General features: G+C 36.6%; 3 protein-coding genes across 7 annotated transcripts; 1 reads left to right on the top strand and 2 right to left on the bottom strand.

The window, feature by feature from the left end:
• Positions 1-335: 335 nt before the first annotated feature.
• LOC132044804 (small ribosomal subunit protein eS7-like) lies at positions 336-2,170 on the top strand. Its single transcript, XM_059435328.1, has 5 exons — positions 336-491; positions 599-672; positions 757-880; positions 1,440-1,622; positions 1,877-2,170. Exons 1-5 carry the CDS (start codon positions 417-419, stop codon positions 1,997-1,999), a joined length of 579 nt encoding a protein of 192 aa, XP_059291311.1. The 5' UTR covers positions 336-416; the 3' UTR covers positions 2,000-2,170.
• Positions 2,171-4,149: 1,979 nt separating this feature from the next.
• On the bottom strand, positions 4,150-7,799 carry LOC132044811 (uncharacterized). Of its 4 annotated transcripts, none has more exons than XM_059435338.1 (10): positions 7,582-7,799; positions 6,924-7,019; positions 6,456-6,540; positions 6,116-6,237; positions 5,924-5,948; positions 5,761-5,844; positions 5,620-5,649; positions 5,416-5,521; positions 5,239-5,327; positions 4,150-4,559 (listed from the first exon to the last, which is right to left on the bottom strand). In XM_059435338.1, exons 1-9 carry the CDS (start codon positions 7,669-7,671, stop codon positions 5,264-5,266), a joined length of 702 nt encoding a protein of 233 aa, XP_059291321.1. In that variant the 5' UTR covers positions 7,672-7,799; the 3' UTR covers positions 4,150-4,559; positions 5,239-5,263. The 4 variants fall into 4 exon arrangements, with proteins under 4 accessions (XP_059291321.1, XP_059291322.1, XP_059291320.1 ...); XM_059435339.1 differs by having other exon boundaries at positions 4,150-4,553; positions 5,262-5,327; XM_059435337.1 differs by having other exon boundaries at positions 5,263-5,327.
• Positions 7,800-8,664: 865 nt separating this feature from the next.
• On the bottom strand, positions 8,665-18,896 carry LOC132044805 (cysteine-rich receptor-like protein kinase 43). 2 transcript variants are annotated; one of them, XM_059435330.1, is made up of 6 exons: positions 18,778-18,896; positions 11,841-12,021; positions 10,175-10,385; positions 9,857-10,094; positions 9,593-9,743; positions 8,665-9,225 (listed from the first exon to the last, which is right to left on the bottom strand). In XM_059435330.1, exons 3-6 carry the CDS (start codon positions 10,377-10,379, stop codon positions 8,827-8,829), a joined length of 993 nt encoding a protein of 330 aa, XP_059291313.1. In that variant the 5' UTR covers positions 10,380-10,385; positions 11,841-12,021; positions 18,778-18,896; the 3' UTR covers positions 8,665-8,826. The 2 variants fall into 2 exon arrangements, with proteins under 2 accessions (XP_059291313.1, XP_059291312.1); XM_059435329.1 differs by lacking the exon at positions 18,778-18,896 and having other exon boundaries at positions 11,841-12,200.
• Between the last annotated feature and the right edge of the window lie 342 nt (positions 18,897-19,238).

Here is a 19,238-nt window from a genome sequence, read left to right as displayed (position 1 = left end):
CATATTTACATTCTTAAAATCATTTATTAGTTCTGTCTTGCAAGTAAGATAATTCTAGTAAACCGGAGAATATTATACCTTAGAATTTTCAGAACTAGTTGTTTTCTGTTGCATTTTACTCCTTGTATTAGAACTACATGAATTAGTTCAGGTTTTTCATCTTAATCTTTCTTAAGTTCTATATAAATAAAGAATGAATCTGCAATGCTTATTCCTCTGCAACACAGTTACGTTTGTGCAGTTGGCTTTACATCTCAATGTCTGTATGATTTCAACGTTGTCCATTTTGCATCATCAGATAGAACATTATATCTCAATGCCTTTATGTTTGGTCTTGTCAGTCAGTTTCTACAGACTCTTTATAGTGATGTTTAGGATTGCATTTCTGATATGTTGATTTGATTAGATCTGTGAAGATGTACACATCAAGGCAAAAGATTCACAAAGACAGAGATGCTGAACCATCTGAATTTGAGGAGTCTGTTGCACAGGTTATTTTTTGTTCCTTGCTTGATGGTTCTAGTTATTGTTTATCTTTAATTAAGCATTTGCTACTTTTGTTTTTGTTGAATAAAGATTGTAAGTTTTTGCTTTACAGGCTCTGTTTGATTTGGAAAACACTAACCAAGAGCTGAAAAGTGAATTGAAGGATCTATACATCAATTCAGCAGCGTAAGAGTGGTCTTAACAGAATTTTGTTAGTAAATATGTATCCGAATGCACTGTGGTATTTACTTTGTTTGGCTGCTGCTGCAGTCAAATTGATGTGTCAGGAAGTAGGAAAGCTGTTGTTATTCACGTGCCCTACAGACTGAGGAAAGCTTTCCGCAAGGTCCATGTCAGGCTTGTTAGGGAGCTGGAGAAGAAATTCAGTGGAAAGGTAACCATCAACTGCTTTCTAGTTTATGCTTCCTGCTGTTACTTTAAGTATGGTTTCAAGTATGTATTTAGGAATCCATTCATCAGAATAGCCACATTTTCGTACTCCCAACTAATTTAAAGATTATTGACAATGTGGTGATTTTTCGATGCTAACCTATGCTTAATTCCAGTGATGATTTGTCTAAAATATCGCCTACGTTGTTTGCTGGATTCCACCAAAATATCTCTTTTACCATTCTTGCCCTTATGCCATTCTTAAGAATGGAATGCCTTGTGTTAGTTACGTACTCAATCCCTGATTAATGTTCATTTTGGTATTTCTGCACATTTTTAGCTAGTCAATGAATTAACTGATGTAGCATAATAATGAAGTTATGCTCTTGCCTGCTTTTATTAAATGGATGACAGTTTGCTTGCAGTGTGAGAAATGGCTACATTTTCAGTTTCCAGTTGTCCTATATTCTTTTTGTGGTTGTTAAGTTTCTTAGAACATTCCTACAGCGCTTCACCAGGAGGACATTGTTTTTTGGCATTTCCTGACGTTCCATTTCTTGTAGGATGTGATCTTCATTGCTACCAGGAGGATAGTGAGGCCCCCCAAGAGAGGCTCTGCTGCCCAACGGCCCCGCAGCAGGACTCTTACTTCTGTCCATGATGCCATATTGGAGGATTTGGTTGTCCCTGCTGAGATTGTCGGGAAGAGAACTAGATATCGCGTTGATGGATCCAAGATAATGAAGGTAGGTTGTTAGGCATTACCACTAGTTTTATCGGTTGCTTATAACCTTTTTGGGTAATCACTGCTGCTACGAGAAACTTTTTAGCACTTTTGAGTTGGAAGCTCCCACTTTTACTGCTTATTTCTAAATAGACTAATTCAAAAGAAAAACATTATCAATTAAACAGTAGATTCTGAAACAGGTCTTTAGTTTTATTTATATTTCTAAACTTTTCTCACTCTCTCAGTGCTTCATCATGTGCTTGTTTTGGACAGGTCTACCTGGACCCCAAGGAGCGTAACAACACCGAGTACAAGCTGGAGACCTTCTCTGCAGTTTACAGGAAGCTTTCAGGCAAAGATGTTGTTTTCGAATACCCCATTGCTGCTGAGCCTTAAAGATACAAATAGCAGTGTTGATCTCTTTGATGCAAAACTACAAATTAGTGGCTACTTTATAAAAAAATTTGGCGTTTAAATTATGTTTTGAAAGCAGAGGACATCGTTTAGACTGTGTTATTCATTGGAACTTTGTTGCAATGCCCTAGATTATCCAAATCGTTTGATAAATCTGGTGCCGTGCTGTTTCTCTCATTCTGTGCTGTTGTACCTAGGACTTTCATGTCTTGGAACTTCAAAATCTGCTGCTTGCAACTGTTTCTTGGTATACACCGCAGTCGTATCATGTATAGTCAAAATATGGACCAACTTAAACTAATTTAAAACTTAAATCGAATTTTCTATTCTTACTTATTTTGAGTCTTTGCTAAATACTTCAACTATTGAAATCAAGAAGTTATAATTGGTCAAATGATATGAAAGGGATTTTAATTACTAGTCTCCTTTGAAATAGGCCCATTTTTCTCAAGTTTTACCAGTAAATTGAACTGGGATCCCCTTTGTGAACACCATATTGGGTGCATCTCCAGTAGGTTTTTTCTTAAACTATGCTTTACCCCTCTTGGCAGTCAGGTGTTTGATAAACCTTAGAGTTGTTATCCGCGCCAAGTTTACCTGTGGGTACATCCATGTCTGATAAAATCGTTTTCCAAATTTGCAGTTCCACAACTTAATTTCTACACCTTTTCTATAAAGCTACCTGTTTCATTAATGTTTTGGGCAAAAAGCCCCGCATGCACCCTAGTTAAAATAACTCGAGCTTTCATCTCTATGTTTGTTTTTGTTGTATAGGTCATGAAAACTACGATGAATTAACTTTGTTGTCTAAATTTCTTCCCCTTTATGTTTTTATACAAGTGATGTGTTCTAGTATACGTGGTGTTTATATTGTTTTGTTCCTTAATTATCCAAACAACTCAACATAATAAGCATTTGATATTAAAATTGTTTGATAAATCAAAATAAGGATAATATGCAAAGCATATGATGTTAGTTACCACTAGTACTTGATAACTTGAACTGAAAATGGCAATGTGTCGGCGAAATCCAATTGTGTCTGTTTTCATTATTTAGCTTCTATTTGATTTTGGCTAGAATTTTAATTCACTTTCTTGAAGTCACTTGTCACGAATTTATCTATTTTGATAAAGAACAAATCTATAAATCTCATATTTTAAAATATCGAGACATTTGAATTTTTGAAAATATAATTATTTTTAATAGACTGCTTTTGAAAAATCTTTGATTCTTCAGTTGTCGCTTCCAAAATCAACTCTGTAAATGAATATTATTATTCATAAATAGTTGGATCTTAGTTGTCAATCAAGACTTTCTATTTAAGTTTCTTATAAAGAAGCATCTGTTTTCTAGCTTTCAAACTCTTTTATTTTACTATCCAATAGCATGTTTGACCAAGTTTATTTTCTCCCAAAAGTTTTTTTTTCTTTTCAAAAAGTGTTTATTTTAAAAAAGTGAGGGTGTTTGGTTAAGTTTGTGTTTGGTTAAAGTTTTTATAAAGAAGCATCTGTTTCTAGCTTTCAAACTCTTTTATTTTACTATCCATAGATGTTTGAATTTATTTTTCCCAAAAGTTTTTTTTTTTTTCAAAAAGTGTTTATTTTAAAAAAATGAGGTGTTGGTTAAGTTTGTAGAAAAAACAAATTTGTGTTTTTTAGAAGGTAAAAAAAAATCAAAAATTTTTGTGTTTGGTATTGTTGTTGAAAGTGTTTTTTAAATTAATTGGCCAAACACAAAATGCTTTTTGTCAAAAGTGCTTTTTCTAAAAACACTTTTCAAAATAATTTGCTTTTAGAAACTTGGACAAACAGGCTGTAAATCAATCTTAATAATCATTTCACTATTGTTTTGTTTGCTAATTTTTACTAGAATATGCAGTTGAAGTTGAACTTGCAAGTGCTAGTGAAACACAGCGACATATATAGTCTTGCCCCTCATTTTTCTCACATAATCAAAGGTTAAGAAATTTATTTTTGCACAGAGTATTCTCACGATTTTTCTCCTATTTATCAAGTAGTTTGTATCAGCCTTCTTCAATATACGCACATCATGGAAGAAACAGAAAGTAAGAGGAATCATATCCCACCTTTATAGAGTATGGCAATAAATACAGATATATTTTAGATAAAATAAAGATGAAGGCACCGATAGGAATGATTTTATTTTCACTTTGACAAATTTAAAGTTACAAAAATATCCAAAACTAGAAAGCTATTAATTCCATCAAGAAACTATTTGAAACTGATATATGCAACATCAAAATGTTAAAGACAGACGAATCATGAGGAGATATATGATACTTTAGATCCTTCGGTATATGAGAAGGAAAAATGCATGCTCCAGTTTCTCTGATTCTCCTCCTCCATAAATGATTTGGCAAATGCACTATAATAATTCACAGTTCCATAACTGGTAAGAAGCCAACGAAGATAAGGCTAAAAGAATGATCTTGAAAGTTGTATAAATGGACGTCCTTATTTTGTGAGTTGTGACAAGTATCCAGCTTCACAGACAGAAAAAAGGCAGGTTCAATTTGAACTACCTGCATTATTTACCAATAAATTCTATAATAAGATGGTTGTGATTAAATTTACAAGTGTTTCCCTCTGTCTCTTAGGACACTTAGCATGAAGGTCTATTTACCAATTTCTTTCTTTTTGCCTCGGATAAGAACAAAAACAAAAAGGAGAAGACCTCAAGGGCATAACAACAAGATTTCAGCAGTTTCATGTTCTTTTTAAAAAAAACAAGACAGAACAATTTCGGCAGTGCTAAAGCCAGGATGGTGGATGACTGCAACCAAAGCCGGGTCAGAGTAGAAGGAAGCAAAAATGGTAAATCAGTTTCTTGTATGGTAAATCAGTTTCTTGTTTTACTTCTTTCCTCTAGTGCTAGACAAAGGGAAGATGATTATTTCCAAGAGAGTGATACATTGGAAGAGGTTTTACTTTCCGAGCTCATTTTAAGATCTCCATAGGTATAAACTTTTAGTAGCTTGGAAGAACTAACAGCTTATGATGGTTTCATCAACAACCTTTCATCTCATCCTCCTTGGTTGGTGGGGGTGGGGTGGGGGGGAGGGTGTTACGACAAGAAAATGATGATCAAACGTAGGCTTTAACTCCAGAAAAAAAAGAAACTAGGCCTTAATTAAAACAAGTTATATATGAGTAGCATGAAGGTAGACTAAAATCAAAAGTACTTGTAATGAACAAGATCACCTGTAATGAACTAACAAGGCGTACCTCAAGACAAGATCACCAAACCAAGATATGTGGCTCCACAGAGAAACAAGAAAGAAATGAGTCCCCTGCAAGTGACTTTCCCTTAAGCAAACGATCTAATATTTAAGAAGTCAGACGGTTCAATGCTTTCCCTTAAGTTATAGGTGTGCTCACCAGATGACTCCCCAGCCAACACCAGTACAAGGACAGGGACACACTTCAGCAAATTTCTCAGCATCACTGTGGTTAACTCTTCGTGATATCAGATCATCGTATATATCTGTATAAATTATATACATGTGCAGGCATCAATACGCTAAAGTAGAATTTTCTCAAATGAAGAAGTGCGCGAAACAGTTGTGTCTATCCAGGGCCTACCATACACAGAAAATAAGCTGTTCATTACACCTGCATTCCAGTAAAACGCTTTAATGAGCAAAAAAGATTTTTCGCATTGGAAAAAAGTTCACTGGTGCATGAGAATTCACATTATGACAAGGCAAAAGGACTGAAAGTTACCAATGAAAAGAATGATGTACCGCAGAATTTTAATCTTTGTTGTTTCTTGCAGAATCCATACAATAGCAAGGAAGACAATAAATCCTGATGGTTTGATGTTTAAATATCAGTTTGGCCTAGTTCTCATGGTCTCGAAATATTAGAAAATGATGAATGATCTCACCAATGCAAAGGCCCCGGAGTGTCCACTGCACAAAAGAGATGCTACATGATCAGCAAGACAGGTACTGCAACACTGATTTTATCAATAATATCAATCCATCAAGATGCTCTGGCATTTATGTACACGTAAGTTTATTTATGCACGGCCATCATTGATAAGATGATTTTGTGAGGCTCCAAGGGAATCACTCACATTTTTAGCCACAAAAAGAACAATAATTAGAGTGACCACTAAACATCCTGCTGCAATTCTTGCTGTAAGGAGCTTGGTGGATGCGAGCACTAAAACCATTCCCCAGAATGCTGAACCAAGATCTATAAAGCAGAAAATAGAGTCGATTCCATGAACCAAAACAAGAGTGTCATATGAGTTAACATCAGCCATTGAAAGAGAAAACTCATCGTGTGCATCTTACCGTAGTTTGTAATATTATTTAGACATAAGAAAGTATTGACCATTATTCTAGTACTATGATTAAAGTTCACAGTTCATTGAAATTAAAATGTAACAAAGGAAAGTGATAGAAATATACATCCAGCTGGCAAGATGAACCAATATACACCTCCACGTGTTTGTGTAGTGCCACCTTCGTCAGCATGAACCTGTATCCCCTCAACCTGCAGATGGTACAAGCATCACAAAATTAGCTAAAATTTGAATGGTATAAGGCTGAAGATAGGACTGTTGATTAGCGATGACATAGCTAACAAAACGGTTAGTGCAGATAATCTTTCCTAATTCACTCAGAAATATAAGTATTGAAGTAAGAACAATCAAGCACTAATTTGCTTTTCTAGCATTTTATCTGATGAATATGTTCCGGTCACACAAGTAGATGCACTTCCACATCATCTGATGATGAACTATCATATTCTATCACAAAATCCAACTATAAGGACATGGCATTATCAGCTTCCAACAATTGAATCATATATTTGAGTAAGTATGAACCAGCAGTATAACATCCTAAAAATTAAAAGAAAGAAAGAAGGATTTTCACATGGCCACAAGTAAGTTTGCAAGCTATAGCGTGACTAGCTTCATGAATAAACACGGTAACAAGCTTGAAAGGTAGTAATAGCACCGTCCTCCATAGCTGCAAGAAAACAACATATTATCACCAAATGAAGGGTCACAGATAGACCGTTAAGTCATAAAAGCTTAAATTTCCAAAAAGTAGAAGACAAGTAAAACTTGAAGTGGTGATGATTTACCACAACTACAATATTGACACACTATGAACAATCAAGAAGATAGAAGAAATCAAATTCATCCATTGCTATGGATCCAACATGGACTGGACACTAATTAATCTGTCTTTTCTACTAATTTCAACTTGGTTAAAGAATCAACCCCTAGCTTAAGTAACACATCAGGGGACTTCCTGAGTTTAGAAATTATAGTAGGCAATAAGATACATAGTACTCTATAGCTACTCAACTTACTGGTTAAGAGAAACTACAATATGCTCTTGTGGTGGGGAGGGGAGGAAAGAGCTACTATAAAGTGGGGAATGATCATTCCAAGTGATTTACATAACATTCCCACAATTAAGATCTACTGTTAGATATCCAAGAAAGTTCCTTTTTTAACTTGAATTTGTGAGAGTACTGAATGTGATCCAAAAGAAATAGGGAGAAACAAGAAGAGGGAAGTACGGCAAGAATGACGACAGCACAAACGCCGAGAGTGGCGAGAAAAACGACTTGTTCATGCTTGCAACAATGCTTCAGCTCCCAATTTGGCATGCTTTACAAGACTATTATTTCCAAAAAGAGGAAAAAAAAAATGTTCTTCAAACTGGTATTTTTCTGGGCAAAGGGATCAAGAATCTTTTTTTCTCAAGTGGGTGTGAGTGACAAACTTTTTATTTTTCCTTTGTCTCCAGTGTTTAGTGACTGAACTGTAAAGAGGTACAGAGAATGAGATGGCTGATGCTGAATGGCAGATTCAGAATGGGGTGTTAGTTTATTGTGAGTAGCTAGTCGGTGCTATAACTGCGGCGTGGGTTCTTGTTTTTTTACTGAAATTCATGTCACATGCAACCAATCTCATTACTTTGTTTCTACTTCAACAATTTTCAAATACTGACATAAGTCGTCTATTTAAGTTTATTGAATGGTGTCTTGGGAGAAAACATTTTGACTCGACCATCAAGTTCCTCGGATCTTGGTTTTGGATCTGATAGCTCCTCTATAAAATAAAATTAAAAACCAAAAAAATAATACTCGTATTACCCAAGACATCTCCATTTTCATTTTTTTAATCTAAATTTAGTCAGATGTGGAGTGAATTCAGAATGTGTGTAATCTATTATATGTACTAGTATTTTCTAAAGAAAGTTTGCTTATGTAAACAGAAATTGAGCCCAAGCAATGAGTTCAATTGAATTAGTAGAACTCGCTCTATATCCGCCTTTAAATTCAGCCGTACTTATTCGTCTATAATTCCTCTCCAACATATGCAAAACAAATCACGAACGCCAGAATGGAACACCTTCATCTTGCATTATGCAACTTCACAAGAATCCACACTGAAAGGAAAATCCAGATGCCTGGTCCCTGGCATCAGATAAGCTACAGAAATACTATGGTCCCAGTATTATTCTGACTAATCTTTTGGTACTTCAAACAAACGTATGACCACCAAACTCGTAGTGACAAGAAAACTAGAGAAATTCTCAACGCTGATAAAGGTTCACCTTGGTCCTGAAGTGGATGAAAACAGAGGAAAGGACACCCTTTAATGAAGCTCTGAGACTGATAGTGATAAATAAAAAGGTTAAGAATAAATTTTACATACAGTAAACACACCCACAGAAGGTGATTTAAACAATAAGGTAAACACAAAATTAAAAAATGGCAAATAACAAACTCGTTACAAATTTACAATACAAAATGAGGTCATCTCCCTTCGTTTATAGAAGAACATGAGATAGAATTTCTAGAAAAATCGTCAACAAAACTACTGCCACCGGAAGCCCTAGTAGTACTGGTGGCATTTGTTACGCCAGTTAAGGTACTACTAGCATTAGTAGTAGTATTTTTGGTACAGGCACTAGAACTATCAGTTGTCCATCTGCTTACACGGCCTTGAATTGCAGGTTTCCCGGGTCTTGGTAAAGTAAATGAATCACTTGAAAGCGTGAGATTAACAGAGTTCATATCAGGTCTATCTGAAACAGTAGATTGACAGCATAGTAATCCTAACTGAATACACATTGCTGCTTCAGCAGAATCATAGTTTTCAAGGCTGGAATCAACCAGCTCCAAAGTCTTCCTTTCTTGAAACAGTCCCCATGCCTGTAAAACGAGAGCAGTGAACTTGTCAAAGCAAGATAGCAGAAAGTGGATGGTAAAATATCAAACTATGTTCTATACTTTTTCCTTCTTAGGGATGAAACATGAAGTGTTTGCTGGCTTGCAGCAGCACTGAATGAGAACTAGTTGTTGGACAAACTGTGATCTAAGATGCACTACTTTAGGGGGATGCCCATGACAGCAAGTTCGTATTTTGATAAAAAGTTTTGAATATCCGATTACCAAGCCACGCTATCTTAGTATTAGTGATATTTTAAGTATAAAACAAATTCAAAACTCATTCAAGTGTAAATCATACACATGCTCAATCACATAAGCAAAAACTTGAAGTTTTTGGCCTGGAACTTACATAGCTTAAGAGGTCTGCCTTTTGAGGACCAAGCCGCTTATCACTATTCTTCCTTCCACTCACGATCTCCAACAGCAAAACACCAAAGCTAAATACATCTGCCTTCACAGACAAATAACCATGCAATGCATACTCCGGAGCCATATAACCACTGCATGCAGTAGAAGCAGCTTAGATGCCAATTAGTTTAACGGACAGAGGAATCACTTTTTCCCCTTTGGTCTTCAAAAATAATACGTACACGGAAAGGAAAATAATACTCACTATGTACCAGAGATTTTAAATGTATTTACATGAGTGCCGTCCTCTGGAAACAGCCTAGCCAGACCAAAGTCTGAGATCTTTGGATTTAATTGCTCGTCCAACAATATATTACCGGCCTTAATGTCTCTATGTATGATTCTAACAGGGGCCTCTTCATGCAAATAGAGAAGACCTCTTGCAATACCAGTAACTATCTGGAATCTCTTCGTCCAATCCAAAGATGGAGACTTCTCCTCAGCTGAAAAATCACACTTTATTAGTTTTTCCTAAGCCTGATGGTGTTCAAGAAATTCTTGGCGTCATGAGTGTTTATTTTACCAAAGAGGAAGCGGTCAAGGCTTTTATTTGGCAGATACTCATACACAAGCATCTTTGCAGGTCCTTCTATGCAACACCCTAACAAAATGACCAGATTTTTGTGCTGAATTTTCAATAATAGTTTCACCTCATTAGTGAATTCTTTTATTCCCTGTCTTGAATCTACGGATAACTTCTTAACAGCAATTTCCTGACCATTTGGCATCAGTCCCTGTGAAGAAAGTTAATAATTAAAAAAATAAAAATAAAGATAGACTCTGTATCTCTTTATTGAACTAAACAACTATAGCAACCATATGAGGTTCATTAGGTCAGACAGTTGAACTAATTATTAACTAGAGTCCTTGAATTTTGAAATTTTTAGTTTTCACTCGGAACTGATGATTAGAATGCTTTCTGATGTATGGAAACTTGTTAGTGAATACTATCTTCCAGGTTCACTTCCTAAGCAACAGGTGTACAGGGGCGGACCCATTCACAAATTTTGGGTGCTCCAGCACCCATTAAACTCAGTCACGGAGTGTATAACTGTATAGAAAATATAAAGGAAACAGATAAAAAATATAAAGGAAACAGATATAAATAGTTAATAGAGCACCCCGAACTCAAAATCTTGGGATTGAGCACCCCGGAACTCAAAATCCTGGGTCCGCCACTGCAGGTGTATGTGATAGTACTACATGGAGAGTTAGCAGTTCTTGGAAGAAGGAACTAAGACAGTATAACGCAACATTAGCAGATCACTCTGACAGCCTCTACCCGACCCTATATATGTCAAAGAAACGCCACATGACATGCCTCTTGACCTTCTCTCTCCCATTCAAGAACTCATCACCAGTATGAAGAACAAATAACCACGACCACTGCATTCCATCTCATGGTCATCACAAGCCAAAAGTGTCACCACTCTGTACCATATATCAAACCAACCAACACCCCTGACCCGAAATCAAAGCAATAATCCACCCAATTCTGTAAATAGAAATAAAGATTAGGCATGCCATCATTTTATTGACTAAAATTCCCAACTGTGAATTTTGGAGCTTGAAATAGCAAGGAATATTCTGGTACTACTCCTATTAGCTAAGAGAAAAAGCACAGAGTTAACATGTCACAACTATCATGGAACCAACACGTCATTCATTTTGTACGATAACAAATTCTATACGCACAAACAACAATTTAATGCCAAAATGTAACAATTATGCGACCAAACAACCCCAATTATTCCCGTAATTGGAGAAATTTTTAACAGTACCAATTCGAATGTTAGTACTCCCTACGTTCACTTTTACTTGTCACATTTGGCTTCTCGTAAGTCAAATTATATGAATTTTGACCAACATATTAAGATGTATTTTTTCATCATATTAATACGAGAAGAATTGAAACTTCTAGTATTTTTCATATCATTTTTGAACATCTAAATTTTAATCTTAAAATATTAAATTATTCTAATTCAATTTAGCTCCGATGGGTCAAAACTCAAATGGACTCTCGAAAAGCAAAACATCGCAAGTAAAAGTGAACGGAGGGAGTATTTCCTAAAAATAATGCCAAACAAAGTGAAATTCTGGTGTTTGTGGGGAGAAATGAGCCCTATTGTTACTTGTTCCCTAGCAGAACCCTATAGAGTAAAAACATTACAAAATTCGATGAGGCCTACCTTGTAAACAGGTCCAAAGCCTCCGTGACCAAGCTGATTAAGGTCGGCAAAGAAGTTAGTAGCAATTTGCAAAGCACGGAGCTCAAAGAACAAATCATAAGAGTCTTCTCCTTTGTCATCTGTTTCGTCTCCGTCACCGGCGCCACCGCTTTTTAGTCGTTTCTCGAAACAACTACATAAACTGGAGAGACAACCCATAGAAAGTAGGATGTTCGAAGAAGGAAGCATCCAGTGAGAAAAGTTAAAAGGAAAAACACTTTTTTCCCATGTTCAAAATAAACAATTACGTTTACGTGTTGAATTAATAAAAAGGTCCCAGCTTGAAGGAGACTGGTTGCTGATTGCGTGGACTAGTAGCTGCCCCAGGCCAGCATTCCAAAGTGAAAAATGTTCCCGGGGATGTACTGATGGTTTGAATTTTCATTTCCATCATTGAAAAAGGCCAAAAACAACAGTTCCCCGTGAAATTCACGTTTCTCCATTCACTTTTATTTGTTTACTATAATAAAAATAATTTTTCACTTTTAATTACCCATATTGACATATTAAGAAAAGATAATTTTTTATTTATTTTATCCTTAATATTAATTACTCATTTTTCAAATCATTCTCAAGTCTAATGAAACTATACACCAATTAATATGAGCACTACCCTAAACTATATACTTCATTTGTTAATCCTTAAGGGACGTCTGAAGAAAGTCAAAGTGAATGACGAAAAGCGAAGCGAAGATACTCATGCTGTATCTTTAGTGGAATTACAATGAGTACGTTATTGTTGTTTTTAAGTTGTTCAGATTTTACAATTTTAATTAATGAGATATTTTCTACGTCAAATAAATTTTCAAATTTCTTCATATTTTCTTGAACAAAACTCCTTTTATTATTTATTATTACTAAAATCACACGGAAGAAAATTGTCCAAACGGATTTGGGCACTCAGTAGTACGTTTATGTCATATGCAATGTACAAGTTTTTTTTTTTTTTTTTTATCCTGCTCGAAATTTTTATACCAGTACAAAATATGAAACGTCTAGAGTACTATTTATTTTATTTTGATTTTGTATAATGTAGACTTGACATTGATTTTAATTGAGAATATGCAAATTTATATAACACACCTAAATTTACTCAATATTGAGGCTACCTATTTTTATTATTATATGACTAATATAATTACATCAACTAAATTTACATCTTAGGTTTCGTATCGGATCAAATATATTTGAAGAAATGCAATTTTAGCCTGTAAAATTTAAAGTACATTTGACCATATCCCTTCGTTCAAACGGAACAACATATTCAATTTAGTTCGTTGTCATAATGACGGCAATATGACTAAGCGACATTGACTATATAATGTCGGGGTAATATACATTGATTATGAAGCAAAGATCCTTTAGTATCACTGACTTTTCTTAAATGTGCATGAAAAGGAATAATAAATGAAGGGAATAATAAATTTAAATATCCGGAGTAGTTAAAGACTTGAAGTCAACACATGCCCAATTTGGCATCTTCTTGGATTGGTTACAATTTAAATAGAAAAGAACTGAATCACTACTCTACAATTTCTGTTGCATTTTATTTATCGATCTTCTATATTTTATTTACTAACTTTTTTATTTTTTTTATAAAGAATTAATCATATAACTAAAATAATGTTCTTAACGAGATATAAAATTAATTTCCCTATGATATTTTGAGAAAATGAGTTGACGCGTTTTTTATTAGCTATTTCTACGAAAAAGAGCAGTTTATAACTGTATACGGTAAAAGCCGGATCAATTTGTGACCGATAAGATCGGAGCAAAAGACAGGTTCAAATGGGCACGAATACGTTCGACCTTGCTTCACACCGGGGGTGTTGTACCGACACAGCAGATTCGAGCCAAAATAAGCGTGCCTGTTAGTCCGGATAATCTGAGCTCGAATGTGCGTGTCCGTTGGTTCGGATAATCAGTTGAGAGGCTACCACGCATCATAAAACCGTTCCGCCATTTGCGCTGACAACCGTACGGGTGTCAGACCGTACAGATCAGCCTTATCCTTTTTAGGGTTTATTCAGGAAGGCTTTTTGGTAGTGTACTAAGGGCCCATTAGGAATATCTATAAATAGGGGGCAACCCCCACCTTTTTTAGGTTAGCTTTTTTCTCATTCCACAACATTGTAATCAGCAAATTTTATAAAGAATTCCTCAAGTGTTTTGGTCCGGATCCGAGAAGTTTCACTAAATCGAGCTCATTCTATAGGTTAATTAGCTTGTCCTTTTCAGTTCACATTTGTTATTATCTAACAAATTCCACTATAGCTCATGTTACATCATATTCGTATATATACACATAAACATATCCATACCCACTAAAATTCCATATTAACTAAAAGATTAAACTTATCCACATATTCTATTCACCACTTACAAATCTAATTGTTATCCGTATTTCAGGGTAAACAGTTTGGCGCCCACTGTGGGGCTTAGGATAATAGTGGGGGTTTAATCTTTGCTACTTCCTTTTTCACTTGCTGTTTGAAGAATTAGCAGATTTGCACAGAAAGCGTACGAAATGGCAAGCAGCGATCACTCCGGTCATGTGAACAACAATGAGACAGTTGCTGAAAACGAGAACAACAGCGGGTTACGAAACCCACCTGTGGATCAAGCCGACCCAAATGCTATCAACTTGAGAGAAGGCCTCAACCGGCATAATACCGTTAATCAGGAGAATGCCGCCCTTCCGGCCACAGATCCATTGAATACTCATAACTCAATTACTTTGTCACGAGCTCAAGGCCGGAAAACACCGGATATGCCGGATGAGATTAACTTACGTTTGATATTTGAAATGTTGCAGGAACAAGGGATCGCCATAGCTGAACAAGGAGTTGCCATAGCTCAGCTTCAGAGCAAAAACGAGAAGGTAGGTTCGGCAAAGCCAAAAGGGTTTACCGAACCAAGACAGGAGGAAGCACGGATGGTCGAGAGCAACGGATCCGGGGTCGGTTCATCTACCGAGGTTCTGAAAATGCTCGAGATTTTGACAAAGCGGGTTGATTCAACGGAGAAGAGAGTGGAAACATATAACTCTCGGGTGGATCAAATCCCGGGCACTCCACCAATTTTGAAAGGGCCGAATTCGAAGAGATACATTCAAAGGCCTTTCCCTCCAAATACAGCTCCGAAGCTGATCCCGAAGAGGTTCAAGATGTCAGATATTCCGAAATACGATGGTACAACGGACCCGTAGGAGCACGTGACTTCGTACACTTGTGCCATAAAGGGCAACGATGTCGAAGAAGATGAAATTGAGTCGGTGTTGTTGAAAAAGTTCGAAGAAACACTTTAGAAAAGGGCGTTAACTTGGAATGACCACCCGCCCGAGCATTCTATCACTTCTTTCGAAATGCTCGCAGATGCGTTTACCAAAGCTCGTGCCGAAGCCAAAACGGTGCAGGGCAGAAAGGCGGATATCTTTGGAATCGCCCAAAGAGATGATGAACTGCTACGTGAGTTTGTAAACGGCCTTCCAAAGGAACGGATGGAACGCCCCTGCCCCGTAGGAATGGCGGCGCAAGCTTTCACCAAGGGACTCAATCCCCGAAGCTCGACTGCCTCATTCAAACTGAAGGAGAACTTATTGGAGTACGAGGCTGTAACCTGGGCAAATGTCCATAACAGGTACGAATCTAAGATTCGGGTAGAGGACGATCAGCTCGAACTTCCCCCGAGCCTAATAAATATGAGCAAAAACTCTGAGAGATCGAGAAAAAACTATGAACCAAAAGCTAGACCATCGAGGGAAAGGTACCGACCATATTCTCAATCAGAGAAGCCTAGCTTCAGGTCGGATAAATCGAGGAGCGGCCTCAATCACTTCTCTAGTAGGGGCGATAAACGAGCTGACCGTCCGTCAAACAGTCGAGGCTTGTCATTTAGAAGTGACGCCGGCAGTTCGGCTAGCAATAAAGATATACCGAGGTTATCGGAGAACAACTTCAACATCAACGCTGTAACACCCCGTATCTCTAACCTAAGGTTTGACCATGATCCAGACTTAGAAAACCCGATAAAGAATGTGAAAATTGGAAATTTCCTCTTCAGTTGTAAGATGGTGGTTTACGCCCATGAACAGTGACCGTATTTCAGTATACGGCCCGTATTTCAAGTCGTAAATGCGGAACCAAAGATTTCTGAGCATTCTGGAATTTGACACTTAGAGGTTACATTGTTAAATACGGACCGTATTTCAAAATACGGCCCGTATTTCAAAGCATATTTGGAATTTGGGAAAACTTAATTCATGAAAGTTGTAGAGCTTTAAAATATCTTTCCAACGGTATATTATGGGGGTCAAACGGACATCTGTGCAAAGAGTTATGGCCATTTTACCGAAGAGACGCAGTGCAGTCCTTTCGGAATACGGTATGTATTTCAAAATACGGCGTATTTCAAAATACGGCCAAGATCTTGTCTTTGGACGTAACTGCAATTTCCCGAACGTATATATTCGTCCATATCGTTCAAATCATTATTTTTCATTCCTTCAAGCCCTAGAACGACCTCCTACCCTCTCCCATCATCAAGAACACCAAGGTAAGCCTACTCTAATTATTCCAACTCAATTCTAACGTATACTCTAATGATCTAAACAAGAAATCATCATTCCTAAAACTAGGGTTTTCAAGAAAACTCATCTCAAGGTTCAAAAATTCAAGATTTTGAAAATCTTCTTCAAAGCTCAAGTCTTTAATTCAAGTTTTGGAGCGACTAAGGTATGTAGAGTTACTATCTACGTGTGGGAACATCATTGTTTCTTCCCCACGCCTCATAATCCATAAACTATGATTCTCTACTAAAACTAGGGTTTCTATACCATGCTCATGATAACCCTAGGTCCAAGTCCATGATTATACTATGTATGAATTGTTATAATTCCATCATTGAGTTCTTAATATTTCTTTATGATTATTGAGAATCCGTCCGCAACCCATGAAAACCCATATATCTCATTCCATGGGTTCATGCATGCTAGTTTATGATATATTATGCTATTTTCAAGAAAATACTATACATGTTTTACAAGTTCATGCAAGTAAGCTATAATTCATGATATCCATATACAAGCAAGTTATATTCGCCGAAAACCATGGGCGACAAGTGCCACTTATTTTATATGTTCAAGTTTTTGGGAGTTGTTATAATTACCGAGGAAGGCTTGATAGCACCGAAACTACGTAGCCACCGTAGATGAGGATCGCTCCACCCATGTCCCGGACGATCTCTCATAATGATGTTGATCCTTTCATATTTTATTAAATCTCATGTTCCCTGGCAAGGACTGAGTGTTCTGCTGGCGGGACGCAAGCACCAGACCATGGATCGGTTATAAGTTATTGCTCTCCCTACTTATGATATTTTTACTCATGCTTTATATTATATATGTATCCATGTTCATGCTCATAACCAGGTTTCAGTTTCACGTTCAGTTCTTATCTTTATTACTTTATGTCCCATGTTATTTCATTCAGTTGCTTTACATACCAGTACATTCAATGTGCTGACGTCTCCTTTTATTGCCCGGGGAACTGATTTCACGATGCGGTACGTATTCTACGAGACGCCGCATCCGCTCGGTAGGATTTGCTCGTATCAGCTCATTGGTGAGCCCCACCTCATTCGGGGTTTAGTCAACTTTTGTTTTATGATTAGTTATGCATCTAAGGTATCTTTGAGGGGCCTTGTCCCGAAGTATGTTTGCCGGTCGGACTCGTGATAGAGGTTTCATAGACTAGACAAGTCAGTTATGTTATGTCAGACATTCGGAGTCGTATAACCATTTTGGCTCATTCATGTTATTTCCGCACTCATGTTTAAATAAGTATTTTTATTAAGTATTATGACTTACTACGTTTTATAAAGGCTCATCATGCATTCACATTATATTCCGCTCATGTTATGCCTCATGATGATTCGTGAAGTCATGTGGTTCGCTCGGTCGCATACGAAAAGGCACCGAGTGCCGTGTTTCGCCCAGGCCATGGTTCGGGGCGTGACAAACACCTCGGACCTTGTCTCGGTTATCGGGCATATCACGGAAGCTAGGTGGCCAAGACCATTAAGATCCCACCCGGGTCAACGGGACCCAAACGTGATGTGTGAGTATCATGAGATCCATGGGCACCCTAAACTATATACTTCATTTGTTAATCCTTAAGGGACGTGCAAAGTCAAAAGTGGACAAGTAAAAGTGAATGAAGGGAGTACTACTGTACCGCGAGTCGTGGAATTACAATGAGTACGTTATTGTTGTTGTTAAGTTGTTATTTTAATTAATGAGATATTTTCTACGTCAAATAAATTTTCAAATTTCTTCATATTTTCTTGAACAAAATTCCTTTTATTATTTATTATTACTAAAATCACACGGAAGAAAAATTGTCCAAACGGATTTGGGCACTCAGTAGTACGTTTATGTCATATGCAATGTACAAGTTTCTATCTCAGCTAAGTTCTTCACCTCTTCTTTTTTTTATTTTTTTTTTATCCTTACGATTCGCATTAGAATGGGTTTCAACCATTGCAGAAGAACGAGGGAGTATTTTTCCTCCTCTGCCTCTACACCTAGGCATTTATACGATCAATATACAAATAATAGAGACGCTGATCAACCACGATATAAGAATAATCGACCAAAAGTCTATTAACAGACCATATATAATTTCAAAAAGCAAAAACAGAAAAACAAAGATCGAAACAAGCAAAATAAGTATAAATAACACACATTTCGATGAAAAAACAGGCAAAACAACAAAGGTTTTGAAAAAAAAACAGATATTTATGAACACTAGTTTTTTATCAAAATCGAAAAAAATAAAAAAATTCAAGGCAATATGGAGCTCAAAATGCTCCAACGGAGCTGCAGAGTTAAAGAACTTACCTGTTTACGACAATCAAGGCGTATTAGATCTTGGGGGAGAGGTGGAAGTTTGAGAGTTTCAAGTTAGAAAGAGAAATGAAGAAGTGAAAGGGACGGATGGGAGAGAGAGGATCTTTGTATATTTTATTACAAGTCTCATGGACTTAAGTGTATAACTTAAAACTTTCAAACTTTTTAAAATTATGAAAAGTGCCCCATTCCCATTTTTCTAAACCCTAATACCGAAAAATAATTGAAAAAAAATTGAGTGGCCATATTCCCAATTAAAACTTGAAAGTGGCCTTCTATACAAATCTTCTCCAGTGACATTGACTATATAATGTCGGGTTAATAAACATGGGAATTTTACATAAATGACTAACATTTAGGGGTTTTAAATTGGGCATAGCTACATTTTAGCTAATTACATTTCGTAGCTACAATCGCGCGCCACAACAGATTTGTATAGTAGATTGTATTCA

The sequence above is a fragment of the Lycium ferocissimum genome, unplaced genomic scaffold (genome assembly GCF_029784015.1).
Source record: "Lycium ferocissimum isolate CSIRO_LF1 unplaced genomic scaffold, AGI_CSIRO_Lferr_CH_V1 ctg525, whole genome shotgun sequence".
In the NCBI taxonomy this organism is placed as follows: Eukaryota; Viridiplantae; Streptophyta; class Magnoliopsida; order Solanales; family Solanaceae; genus Lycium; species Lycium ferocissimum.
This window is presented reverse-complemented; position numbering and strand designations above follow the sequence as displayed.